Genomic DNA, 13,228 nt, shown 5'->3' with positions numbered 1-13,228 from the left:
TTACCATTAATTTCAAATTCTTGTTCATCTCTGACACTCATATTTAGGGGAAAGTTTGGGAGAATTTTTTAAAATACTTCCAAAAGTAACGGGGAATCACACAAGGTTGGTAATCCTGTAAGACTCTGAATTTCAAGGGGGAACAGAGACAAAGGGTAGATAGTCCCTTACATTACAACTCTTCATTATGTTACTGTGGCTAGAATTGTCCTTTTTCTGATTTTGCTTTTCTATTTGGAAAATAGGTATACTTGTTTCCTTGTTAATGAATGAGAGGGAAGTAAGTTTGTACTCTGTACAACTTCTGGGGGAAAAAAAAAAACCACCATTATGTGAAATTAAAGGTACTAACTTTATTGCTACTGAGCAAAGGACCAGTAGTTTTCGAAGGCTAACATCTCACTGCAGTTGCTAGTTTTCCCAGGCATATGGAACATTACAGGGTAAACTTCTGTGGGGCAAATTAACAGAAAAGTTCTGATTCAATTAAATTGCACAGGCAGTTATTTTAATAGGATAAGTAAGATCAAAGTACCCCTGCAGTTACAATGCCTTAGGAAGGGATATAATAATCTCCATTATGTACTTTTTAAGGGGTTATGTTACAATAACCCTGTTTAGATATCATGACTGGGGTTTGGGGTTGTTCTGATTAACTGAAATTTCCTTACTAACTTATATTAGTAGAAATGCCTCTAGCAAAGGTACCACATGAGACATAAAGATATAAAGACATGAAACATAAAGGTATAAAGGCTTACCTCTGGCACTTTTTCTTATGAATGTGCAATTATATTGTTCTTCCAATTATGTGTTGTGTTTTTGCTTTGTATGGTTTGTGCTGGGTTTTTTTTCCATACATATATGGTAACATCATTTTTATATATATATGTTATATATATATATATATCAATATACCAATATTAGTAATAAAATTACCACTTTATTAATGCTTTCAGTCTTGACTAAAAGAAGTTGGGGGGGGGGTTGTTGTTCACTTCCCCATCCCTTTCTTTATGGCCCTAGAAGGATAGAGAAATCCTTCATAGTAACTCTTAAACTGACTTCTGATTTTAGGGGGTGGGGAAGGGGGGAAACAGGAAGTATAGTTCTTAAGTGCTTAATAAATGTTTATTGCATCACACTTAATTTTTTTTCATTCAATAGAATCTTCAACTGTCTTGAGCAACCTGAATACTTAAGGTTTTGATTATACAGATGATGGGTATCATGACTCATTTCCCAGAGAAGTGATTTTTAGGAACACTAACTTCCAGAGATATAAGTTTCAATTCTTCTCCTAACAATAAGGAAAATACAATCTAGTTCTGGATATATATATACACACACACACACATATATACACACACACACACACACATACATATATAACCCATATGGCTACCCACAATGTAGTCTATGATGGTGAGTAGCTTTTCAGGGAATTCTATGTACTTTTTCTTATTTCCTGGCATCTTTTGTTTTTCTCTTATCTCTTCCTAGGCCACAGCCAACCATGCCATTCATCCACCTATAAAAGGAGCTATGAGAAAGGTGTAATAACCACCATTCTCCAGCTCAGCCTGTCCCTCTCCACTCCACTGTTAGCATAACTGCTGTATTTTTTTTTTCTGTGAGACAATCGGGGTTAAGTGACTTGCCCAGGGTCACACAGCTTGTGAGTATCATTTTGTCTGAGGCCACATTTAAACTCAGGTCCTCCTGACTCCAGGGCCAGTGCTCTATCCACTCCGCAACCTTGCTGTTCCTATAATTGCTGTATTAATCCATCAGATGGCTTGCAGAGTGGAGAAGCAAATGAAGCATCTATAAACTCACAGACAAAGGGAGCTATAAAAAGCATAGGAGGGTTTTTCTTCCCCTTTATACTCCCCACAACTCTCCCTAAGATTAGGGTCATTCAGTGTGGTCTAATGTAGTAAACAAGTAAAAGGGTTCCAAGACTCAAAGGCTGCCCTGCCTTAGAAACAAGGTAAGATGATGAAAGGATACACATTTGAGCACTAAGACCATCAGAGGTTCACTGGGAAATCAGCACAGGTACACCATTTGGGTGTGAAGGAACTAGGTAAGAGAAAGATATGTTGCACTAAGGTAGAAACACAGAATCAAAAAGTGTGGTCAGTATGAAATCTGGAGAAAAAAAATATAGTGTGCACGAAGAGACACACTTTAAGGGAATAAGTTAATAACCTAGGATTCTCCAGATTGTCCACTGTGGAGGAGAATTCATCGAGTTTTCTATGACGTGTATGAAAACAACCTTTGAAAGATGCTCTACTTCCTCTTCAAGGACATTACAGACACTGAGTAACATACCAAATTTTCATCTGGTCTCCTGGGTATGCAACAAAAGCAAGAGGCTTGCCCTGGAAGGGCAACAGGAGCATATAACACTGCAAAGGCAAATTCCTTACTCTAAAAGAACTGGCACTCTGGGTTAATAGCTCAGTCTCTTATGAATGTGGCTATCAACCAAAACCTAGATAAAAAACAGATATAACTGAGTTTCTAGTCCTGCAAAACTCAGAAATAAATTTGTAGCAGTGGTAAGTAATGGACCCTTAGAAGGGTCCTTCTCTATTTGTCTACCAATGTAGGAATACTACTCTAAGCTATTTTTTAATAGTAAAAATTTAGATATGCAAATTCCCCCTTCAAACTTAGAGAAAAATAATCAGCATAGAAAAATAAATTTCTAACTTTTCAGTAGTTTTTTTCCTTTAAATATAATTGTCAACAGCATAAACTTCCTATAGTTAATTATTGATTAAGGATGTCTTCTTAAGACAAAAACTCAAAGTATTAAATATTAAAGTATGTAAAATTTTCAGGCCATCAAATTCATCATCATCTTAAAGTGATTTTGTCATTTCTCTCTCTCTTCTTTCCACTACTTCTTTTCTCACAATTTCCCTCCTTTCTGGGAAGAATGGAATGGCCCTTATTAACAACCTGAACAACTAAAGTTAGTGCATTTAATTCTTTGGAGAACATCTCATTACCAAACAAAGAATTTTAGAGCTAGAAAAGACCTTGGTGATCAAAGCCAAATACTCTCATTTTTACAAGAAAATTTAGACAGAGAGAAATTAAGTGAATTTAGGCAAGATCATGGAGCTAATTGGTGGTTAAAGTTATAACTAGAACCAAAATCTCTTGGTTCCCATTGCAGAGTTCTTTCCATTACACCACATTTTCTCATTATTATCAGAAAAAAATTTTGAATCAGAAATCAGAACCTATCACCATCATTTGCTCCAAGTTGAATAGAAGAAGTGTCTGTACAGTATCTGTCCAGGTTAAAGAAGCTTTTTCAGGAGAGAAATAGATTCTTTCATGAGGCTTTACCGACTAGAGTTGGTTATTTACCAACTCTACCAGTAGTTTCTTGAATTCTGATAATTTATTCTACTCTTCAATCGCTCCTTTAGGTGACTTCTGCTGGTAGGAAACTTCTCAAATATTTATGCCTTCTTTGCATCCTCTGAATGTAGGGGGTTACTTTACAGTAAAGTCACTTTACTAGCCACACCTGACCATACCTGACCTCCTTTTGCTGTCAAAGACTCTAGGCTGACATGACACATCAGAATTTTCCATTTGTTGAATTCACAGATACAGTGCCAAACCCTAAAATGTGTTTGATCTGACTCCTTAAAATCAATAGTTGTTACAGGGAATCAATAACCAATCCATCTTCTACTCCGTTAGTCATTCTTTTCCCTATCTAGAGGGAGGGGCTTCACAGGTGAGTTGCCAGTAATAACCAGAGAGGAACTGAATGGTGTATCATTTGACAATAAATGGCTAGAGATTTCTGTGGGAGATTCCCTCAAAATTTTTCTAGATGTCTCTATTACCGAATTCCTCATGGTATCGGTCATTTCAATCATTTCAAAGTCGACTTTGTCCCATTCTTCTTCAGCACCCTCTTCTCCATAATCATCTTCATCCTCATCATTAAATCTAGAGGTGGACAGTAGTGCTTTCTGGTCTTCACTCTTTCTACTTTCCTGAATCTTGCTATGAAGAGGTGCAGTGGCCAGTTTGTACATGATAGGAAACAAAACTCCCGTCGCAATAGCTGACCCCAATGAAACATACAGAATCCCAGGAAGATGTGGGTATTTTCCTTGAAGAGATCCAACCACTACAGGAATGACCATCTCTCCCAGGGCAGCACCAACTACAAATAAAGCTGCAGATTTTCCTTTAATGGTCATGTACTGTTCAATCCAGGAAATGCCACTGGGAAATGTAGTAGCCATTGAAGCCCCATACACCGCAGTTGCCACCCAAAGACAAATGTGGTTCTTATCAAAAATCACTAGAAGCAGGGAGGAAAACAAACTGCCCACATTGCTTAACACAATCATGGTTCCAGGTTGCAGACATGTAGCAAAACAGATCGCCATGCCCCTGCAAGCGGCAAATGTCCCCCAGAAGGCAGAGTTCAAGCCTGCTGCTTGGCTTTCACTCATGCCAGCGTGCCGTGTTCCAAAAGAGAAAACGTATGAGCCATATGTGACCTCTGCTCCTACGTAAAAAAAGAAGAACACAAAAAGAAGACCAAGAAGGGCATTCTGGTATTTCGTAGTTCGAATCTTCTGAGCAGCTTCTTTTGCTTTCTCTTGATTTGGAATTTTTTTGAAAAACAAAACAATAAAGAAGGCAAACATCACCAAAGTATAAGTTCCTATAACAGCATAAGCCCATAGCAAATTCTTATTAGCAGGTACTCCAAATATGACTTCTAAGTCGGCTGCAGGTGGCAGAGTGAGCTCAGAGTGGTTTGACATGTCAGCTATCATGTGGTTTTCAGAGGGCACAGCACTGCCAAGGGCCAACTTGGCCAGTATGGGAGCCAAAAATGCCCCCAAGGCAAAAGTGAAATGCAAAGCCTGCAGATGTGGGGCTGCTTCACTTCTCCATATATGCAGGATGAGGACATTGCCACCTACAAATAATAAAAAGAAATATATTTTTATGTTAAAAATTGTGCATGCCACAGATATCTTGAAAGTCAATGCAGTAATTATCTTCAGAAGATTTTTCAGTGTCAAAAACAGTATATAAGAAATATAAATTTGCTAGGCAAAGAGTAAGGCCAACATAGAAGCCAGAGAGCCAGTTTGGAAGTCAGGAAGATCTGGGTTCAAGTCCTATCTCTGACACATACCAGTCACGTGGTCCTGGGCAGCTCTCTGAGACTCTTAAGTTCCAGGAAAGTCACTAATACACATTGGTAGAGGCGTTTCCTCATTTGCGGTTCATTGTGCCATGGAAATCAGAAGTCAAGACCCACCTCCTGCCCCGCCTTTACCTCCTAAAAGGCTAAGCAACCAAATGCCACTAACCCACTTTCAAACCTCAGGGAACTCTAACAATTTTGGAACACTTCTGTATCATTTAAGTTTCAGAAATGAATTCTACAGACACAGTGAACACCTAATGAACTGACCTAATTATAAATGCCATGCTCTCTGAAGGATCAAAATGGCCAAGTGACCCAAAGGAGAGACAGAGTAGGTGTAAGTATTCTGAAGTGTGTAAGCAACAACTGGTACACAGAAGTGGCATAAAAGACATCATCAAGCACAAGCTTGATCACAAAAGGATGTGAGTGAGTCATGGAGTGAGACAAAGGGAAGCAGATGGACAGCCTTTAGTGCTGTGCTGATGACCACCCATCAAATAGTACCCAGGGATGGGGAACCTGTGGCCTTGAGGTCACATGTAGCCTTCTAGATCCTTAAGTGAGGCCTTGTGACTGAATCCAAGTTTTACAGAATGAAGATAAAACGTGGATTCAGTCACAAGGCTGAACTTAAGGATCCAGAAGGCCACATGTGGCCTCAAGGCTGCAGGTTCCTCACCTCTGGTATAACCATTCAAAGGCTAACAGCCCAAGAAGAAGGCCTACTGCACAATGGGTAGAATCTCTGTGGAAGATTTATGGAAGTACATGAACTGCAAAGAATGAGAAGGTCCTGGTGCCGGAAATATTCACATACAACAGAAGTGACAAAGCAAACTGTGCTTCAAAGTAAAACATGCTATTTGGTTTTTAATCATCAGATAACATTAAAGTTACTAAAATTCCCTGTAAGACATAGCACCAGACACCTATTTGAGGAAATGTTATTTATACACATACCAAGGTGCAGCATGAGGTTTTCAGGACATGAGGATCTGCAGAATCCTGCTATGCCCATCAGAGGACCTTTTTGTTTTTTGGTGAGGCAATCGGGGTTAAGTGACTTGCCCAGGGTCACACAGTTAGTAAGTGTTAAGTGTCTGAGGCTGGATTTGAACTCAGATCCTCCTGACTCCAAGGCCAGAGCTCTATTCACTGCGCCACCTAGCTGCCCCCAGAGGACCTTTTAGGACCCTCTAACACCCTCAAGTATATGAAGGTCAAGTGACACAAACAGGTATACAGTCTCTAACTCTTTACAGATGTGAAGACAAACTACCAATGAATAAAAGTCATCAAACTCAGCTACTACAGTAAAGCAAGGGAGAGAGAAACACAAGAAGCTACAGTGTGGATGGTGGGAGAAACCATTTTACATATATGTGTATGCATATACAGGATACTAAAGAGGTCTCTAAGGCAGTGAAAAGCTAAATGACCTGCCCAGGGTCACACAGCCAGCATGTGTCATCAACTCAGGTCTGACTCCAAGAATGACCACTTGAAGGGCTGCCATATGGGAAAAAATTAGACTTACTCTGTTTGGCCACTCTTAAAGACAACAACAGTTGCACAACAGTTGCCAATCTGCATTAGGAGAAGGAGTTTCCTCACTGCTGGATCCTTATGCTGATGAAATCCTAAGTCTAGCCTGCCCTTCTCCTAAATATGTTTGTGTGAGGGCATATACATATGAACATATGTATGAATATTACATATATATTTAGAAAAATACAACATTAAATGGCAAAGGGTTTAGTGGGTATCAGAGGTCAACTGATTAGGGAATGACATAGTGGAAGAACATAGTAATCTTGGAGAAAAGGAAAAAAAATCAAAAAGTGATAGGCAGGGCAAGGAACAGGTTTCAATTTAGGTCTATTACCTTTGCATCCATTCCAATACAAGTATTCAATGCCCAAGTTGAACATAATACGCAAATTAACTACTAGTTAGGAAATATTCACTGAATTTAATCTGCTTACTCAGACTCTAAGTCCAAATTTGGTCTAGGTTTTAAATAATCACTCCACATCATAACAATGAGGATTTACTATCTAAATGAAAGTTGCCATTCTGTTATGTTAAATACTGTCAAAGAGGAAATTTTCCCTCTCTGGGGGACCTTAACCACCCACACCTACTGCTTATGAAGCAGGACAGTCACAAGTCACAACAGTAGGCCCCCAAAATCTGCACCACAAATCCAACTATTACTCTTTGTTCTGCTTTCAGGGACCAAGCAGAAAAAAGACTTCTCTGTAACAACCCTTCAGATTCTCACATCTGGCAAGGATCATTGTCATTTTTTTTCCCTAGGTAAGTAAGTACAATATCTGTTCCAGGAACAAGTGCCATGTAGGAGAGTAACCTACTTGAGAATTAGAAAAAAACAGAGTTTTCTCTACTGTTTTCTAAAAGAAGCTATCTTCTTTTCCCTCCCTCCTCTCCTCCATCCAGGAATAATGGCAGAAATATTCATTTACCTGTGTCTAAAATTCCAGTGCAGATTCCAAAGACAGCCATCATCACAACCAGTAATATTGCTTTCTTGCAAAAGGGGACAAGGGAGAGACCAACAGATGCCCCCAGCATTGATAGTCCTGAAAGAAAGGTAAAAATTAGATACAAAAACATATTCACGGGTCATCACTACCATAAAAACAATCTCATCTAAAATGCCTAAAATTAGGTCAAAGTAAACTGGCCTCTTTTGAGGAAGAACTCTAGTTGTTCTTCAACACAAAGTCAGCCATGGGAAGTCAAAAAATCTGGCTTAGAGAAATAAACTTCAACAATTAGAGAAACAAAAAAAATATAAAAAATAAAAGAAAAAACTATTAGAGAAATAAGTAAATTTCATTCTCAACACACTACTTATAAAATTCTTTGCCTTTGAGCTGAAGCCTCTGGGGTGACTGATGAGTATACATTAAAAAATAATTACTGACAATACTGGAAAGGAAGAGTCAGTGGCACTACTAACACAGCAAGATGAGGAATGAAACTCTTTCTTTTAGCTATTACCTGGTGGGGCTCCAAATGAAATCCCAGACACCTATTTCACAGGTTTTCTCTTCAGTTAAGTTTATGAACTGGGGAATGAGTGTTATCAGTTGCCTTAAAATTTGAGCCACAAAACTATCAACATAAAGACAAAAGTTTCTTGTTATGAACACACTGAACAAGTCTGGTGAACCACAGGATCACAGATTTAGAGCTAGAAGAGACCTTCCTTAGAGGTCCTCTAGTCCAGAGGTGTTAAGCTCACTGAGAAATGTTGTACAAAAATAAATAAAAACACAACAAGGATGATGTTAATTTGTGGCTATCTAAGTCAATATGCAGCTAGTAGGGAGTCATTTTTATTTGTTTGATACTATTGATCTAGTACAACCCTGCCTCCATTTCATAGATGAGAAAATTGAGGCATAGAGAGGTTATAAAGTGATCCGATGAAGACCACACATATAAGCAAGTAATAGGATTCAAATAGTGCCAGGATTCAAATCCAGGTCCTCTGGACAAAAGTAATGGTCTTTTTTTCTTTAATTTATTTTTAGTTTTCAACATTCACTTCCATAAACTTTTGAGTTTTAAACATTTCCCCCCCCACCTCCCCCCCAAGATGGCATGCAATCTGATATAGGCTCTACATATATATTCCTATTAAACATATTTTCACATTAGTCATGTTGTAAAGAAAAACTGGAACCAATAGGAGGAACCACAAGAAAGAACAAACAAAACAAAACAGAAGAGAAAACAAAAGAGCATTCCAACTCCATAGTTCTTTCTCTGGATGTGGACAGCATTTTCCTTCATGAGACTTTTGGAGATGTCTTAGATCCTTGCAATGATGAGAACAGCTAAGTCTATCAAAGTTAGTCATCGCACAACATGGCTGTTACTGTGTACAATGTTCTCCTGGTTCTGCTCACTTCACTCAGCATTAGTCCATACAAGTCTTTCCAGGCAAAACTAATGTTCTTTCCAATACACCAAACAATTATTCTCAGAATAATGTTTTTAAATACATGAAATATATAGGATTACAAAGAAAGCAAATTATATTAAAATACAGCTATCAAAATACTGACAAAAACAAGTCCATGGACTTCAGGTTTAAAATCCTTCATTTAGTTCAACACACAGCTAGACAGTCATTCAGTATCTCTCTGAAGAGCCTCCAGGAATAGGGAACTCAATGCTACAGCAGTCAATTACTTTTTTTTTTAACGAGGCAATTGGAGTTAAGTGATTTGCCCATGGTCACACAGCTAGAAGTATTATGTGTTGGAGGCTGGATTTGAACGCAGGTCCTCCTGACTCTAGGGCCGGTGCTCTATCCACTGCGCCACCCAGCTGCCTCTTGATTACTTTTAGGCAGTCCTAACTGCTATCAAGTTTTTACATACACTAAACCAAAATCTGCACCACAAATCCAACTATTACTCTCGGTTCTGCTTTCAGGGACCAAGCAGAAAAAGGACTTCTCTGTAACAACCCTTCAGATTTTCAGAAGGCAGTTGTCATATCAGGCACCTTTCTTCCCCAAGATAAATATCTTCAGTTACTTTGATGTGGCCTCAGACAGCCTTGGTTCCAGTCCCTTTACCCATCCTAGTACCTTTCCTCCAGATGAACTCTCATTTGTCAACAACTGTCATCTAAGGTAAACAGATAGGTGTAGGGGAGTGTCTCTATGTGTGTGTGTTGAAAAATATCTGATCTCCAAACAATTTCCTGTTTTATAGTTCTTATAATACACACACACACACACACATATATACAATACATATATGTATATGTATGTGTATTATAAACATGTGTATATATTTATGTATGTATATACAGATATATGTAGGTCTGTATATACATACACATATACATACACACACTGACACACATATCCATACATAAATCATAGATACATCTCTCTCTCTGTCTCTCTCTCTCTCTGTATATATACCTATCCTTACTTAATTGTAGCCTGCTGTGGTGGTGGATGGGGAGAAAGGGGAAAAAAAGATCAAAATTAAAAGTGCATAGCAGAGAAGAAAAGAAAACTTACAAGAAAGCAAAGAAAAGATGGACAACTCTCAATAGAATGAGTAGCATTTATTATACGCTTTCTTTAAACAGAAATTTATTGCTGTTTTTTTGGAACCCTTTCTCACTTTCTGCTGTGCAAATGACAAATTTTTTTTTCTATTCTTATTTTCTTTTTTTCTTATGTTGTTTTTAAATTTAATTTTAAAAAATATTACAAATGAAAATAAATAGTCACAAAAAAAATCTGAGCGTGAACATCTAAGTGCCATTGTCCAAAGATGGAATGGCCTGCCTTGAGGGTAATGGGATTCCTCACTAGAGGGTGGGATTTGTCAGGGAAACCACAGATAGAATTTCTGTTCCAGGACAGTGTGGACTAGAGAGCCTCTGAGGTCCTGAGACATTCTGTGAAGCTTATATCTCAATGTGAATATACTGTTGCATGCATAAGACCCTTGTCTTAGTGTGCATGTGGACAGGACAGTGGTATGTTAACTGTGGTTGTGTATATCCAAGGGCATCTCAATGTGTGCATATGATAAAGTGCATGTGATATTAGAGCGCACATGGATATCACTCATACAGCTATGAATGTGATTTGTGGCTCCTTTCCCTCAACTCCTATAGCATTCGGCCTGGAGAAGAGTCAGGGACATTTTTTTTTTTAAAGTTCAACTTTTACCAACATTTATTCAGCACCTCTTGTGCGACTAGCACTGAACTAACTCACAGAATCAGAGAACCCCAAGATCCGAGAGCTGAAAGGGATTGGGGTGACTGTGTGGTACAATCTATACAGGAAAGAACTGCTCACTATACCCTATGGGACACGTGCTCACTTCAACTCTACCTGAAGACCTCCAAAGAGGAAACACCCACCACCTCTAGAAGGAGACCATTACACTCTTAGACAGCTCTAATTGTTAGAAAGGTTTTCCTGACATCAAGTCTACATTAACTTCTTTCCAACTTCTCCCCAGTACTTCTGGTTTTGCCCTCCAGGGCCACACAGAACAAACTCCTTCCACATGACAGCCCTTTAGTATTTGAAGAAAGCTATTATGTCCCCCACCCCAAGTCTTCTATTCCCCAGGTTAAACATACCCAATTCCTTCAACTAATCCTCACAGAACACAGACTCAACTCCCTTCACCATCTTGGTTGCCCTGTTCTGGTCACTCTTCAGCTTATCAGTGTCCTTAAACTATGGTGTGGAAAAAACAAACACAATTGTGCACATGAGGTCTGATGAGGGCAAAATACAGTAGAATTATCATCTCTCTATTCCTGGAAGCTGTGCCTATCAATGAAACTCAAAACTGTATTTGCTTTTTTTTGATGCCACTGTATCTTTTCTTAACTGCCATCTAACCATGCCTCCTCCATCTTGTATCCATTTTGGTATCTAAGGATAATACTCAACTTTTAACCCTAATGAATTTCATCTTATTAGATTCAGCCCAATTCTCTGGCCAATCAAGATCCTTTGGGATTCCGATGTGGCCATCTAATGTGTTAGCTATTCCCTTCCCAGCTTGCTATCATCTGCAAGTATGACGAGCATTCCATTTTTGTTTTTAATTCAAGTCACTGACAAAGATGTTAAACAGCACAGGACCTAGCATGGACCCCTAGAGAACTGTCCTGGGAGAGCTCCTGCCTTTGAACTATTAACTATTCTTTAAGTCTAGCCCTCAGTCCTGAATACATCAGACTGCAGATTGTCTAATCCAGATCTCTCTATCTTCCCTATAATAATAGTATGAGATACTTTATCAAAAGCTTTACTAAAATCTAGATAAACTATCTACAGCATTATTCCTTTTATTTACTAGTTTAGAAATCCTGTCAAAAAAGGAAATGAGGTTAATCTGACATGATCTGTTGTAGACGAAGCCATGCAGGGTAACATTTCTTTATGTCTTTAGTGATCCACTTTCTAATTTTCCCAGGAATCAGCCCAGCTCACTGGCTGATATCTTGCTAACTGTTCTCTTTTTTAATAATCAAAACCTTTTTCCTTCTCCCAGACAGTGGAAGTTCTGCTGTTTTCCACCATCTCTGGTATCCCTGACAGTGGCCTGGGATCACGTCGGTCAGTTGTTTTAGGACTTAAAGATGTATTTCATGTGGTCCAAGTGACCTGAATTCATCAAGGGCAGCCAGGCACTCTTATTATCTCTTGACATACTTTAGGTATAAACTCCTTTTTAGTAATTTTTGTTCTGCCATTTCCAGTATAAAAGTCATTCTCCTTAGCAAAGAAAACAGAAGCAAAATAAAAATTGAGCAGTTCGGCATTCTCTCTGTTGTCAGCTATCAGTCCCATTCATCCCTAAGTAAAGGTCCTATCACTTTCTCTTTCAAAAAAGCTTTTAAAAAAGCAAATTCTTTTTTTTTTTTTGAAGTACTTGGCCTTCAGCTCATTCTGAGGTATTGCACTCCTGACATACTTTTCACAAGACCACATTATAAGCTCTTAGATTCACCCTCTGTTATCTGCTCCTCTAAATACCATTTGCTTTATAGGTGCCTCCAATGGAAAAGACTCATTAATGCCTTTATGGACTTTAAAAACTACCTAGAGAAACATACCTACCCGAAACAATCAGAAGACAATAATAAAGCAGCACACAAAGTTGATAAAATGAAATATCTGTAAACCTTAAAGTACTATACAAATGCAAACTATTGTTACTATTATGCAAAAATAACAGAACAGTTTAAAATGTATACATAAATCCTAAGTGGGGACTAAATAAAAAGTAATAAGATGAAGAGAGATGGAGTTTAGTCAGGAAAGGCTTCATGGAGTTGAAGTTTGAGCCAGACCTAGAAAAACATAATGAGCATAAACTGACAGAGAGTAGAAAATACACAGGAGGCTAGAGAAATAATGAGATCAAAGATAAAGCAGTAGAGATTGTATAGATGGGTAGGGTGAGGCAGAGG

At 38.4% G+C, this 13,228-nt stretch overlaps 1 protein-coding gene across 2 annotated transcripts in view; it reads right to left on the bottom strand.

The window, feature by feature from the left end:
• Positions 1-13,228, bottom strand: part of MFSD4B (major facilitator superfamily domain containing 4B) — a 30,484-nt gene that overhangs the window by 2,453 nt on the left and 14,803 nt on the right. Inside the window, exons 3-4 of one of the 2 annotated variants that reach the window (XR_003567927.1) lie at positions 7,708-7,824; positions 353-4,981 (exon numbers count right to left, since the gene is read on the bottom strand). Coding sequence is in view for 1 of the 2 variants with exons in the window: in XM_027848599.1 (XP_027704400.1) it covers positions 3,732-4,981; positions 7,708-7,824 (1,367 nt within the window). In the remaining variant the exon portion in view is untranslated. Of the gene's footprint in view, positions 1-333; positions 4,982-7,707; positions 7,825-13,228 lie in introns of those variants that run through there. The other variant, XM_027848599.1, reaches the window with a different exon arrangement.

Source organism: Vombatus ursinus, unplaced genomic scaffold (assembly GCF_900497805.2).
Source record: "Vombatus ursinus unplaced genomic scaffold, bare-nosed wombat genome assembly UNPS02006779.1, whole genome shotgun sequence".
Taxonomy (NCBI): domain Eukaryota; kingdom Metazoa; phylum Chordata; class Mammalia; order Diprotodontia; family Vombatidae; genus Vombatus; species Vombatus ursinus.
The sequence above is the reverse complement of the archived record's forward strand: the minus strand, read 5'-3'. Positions and strand labels throughout refer to the sequence as shown.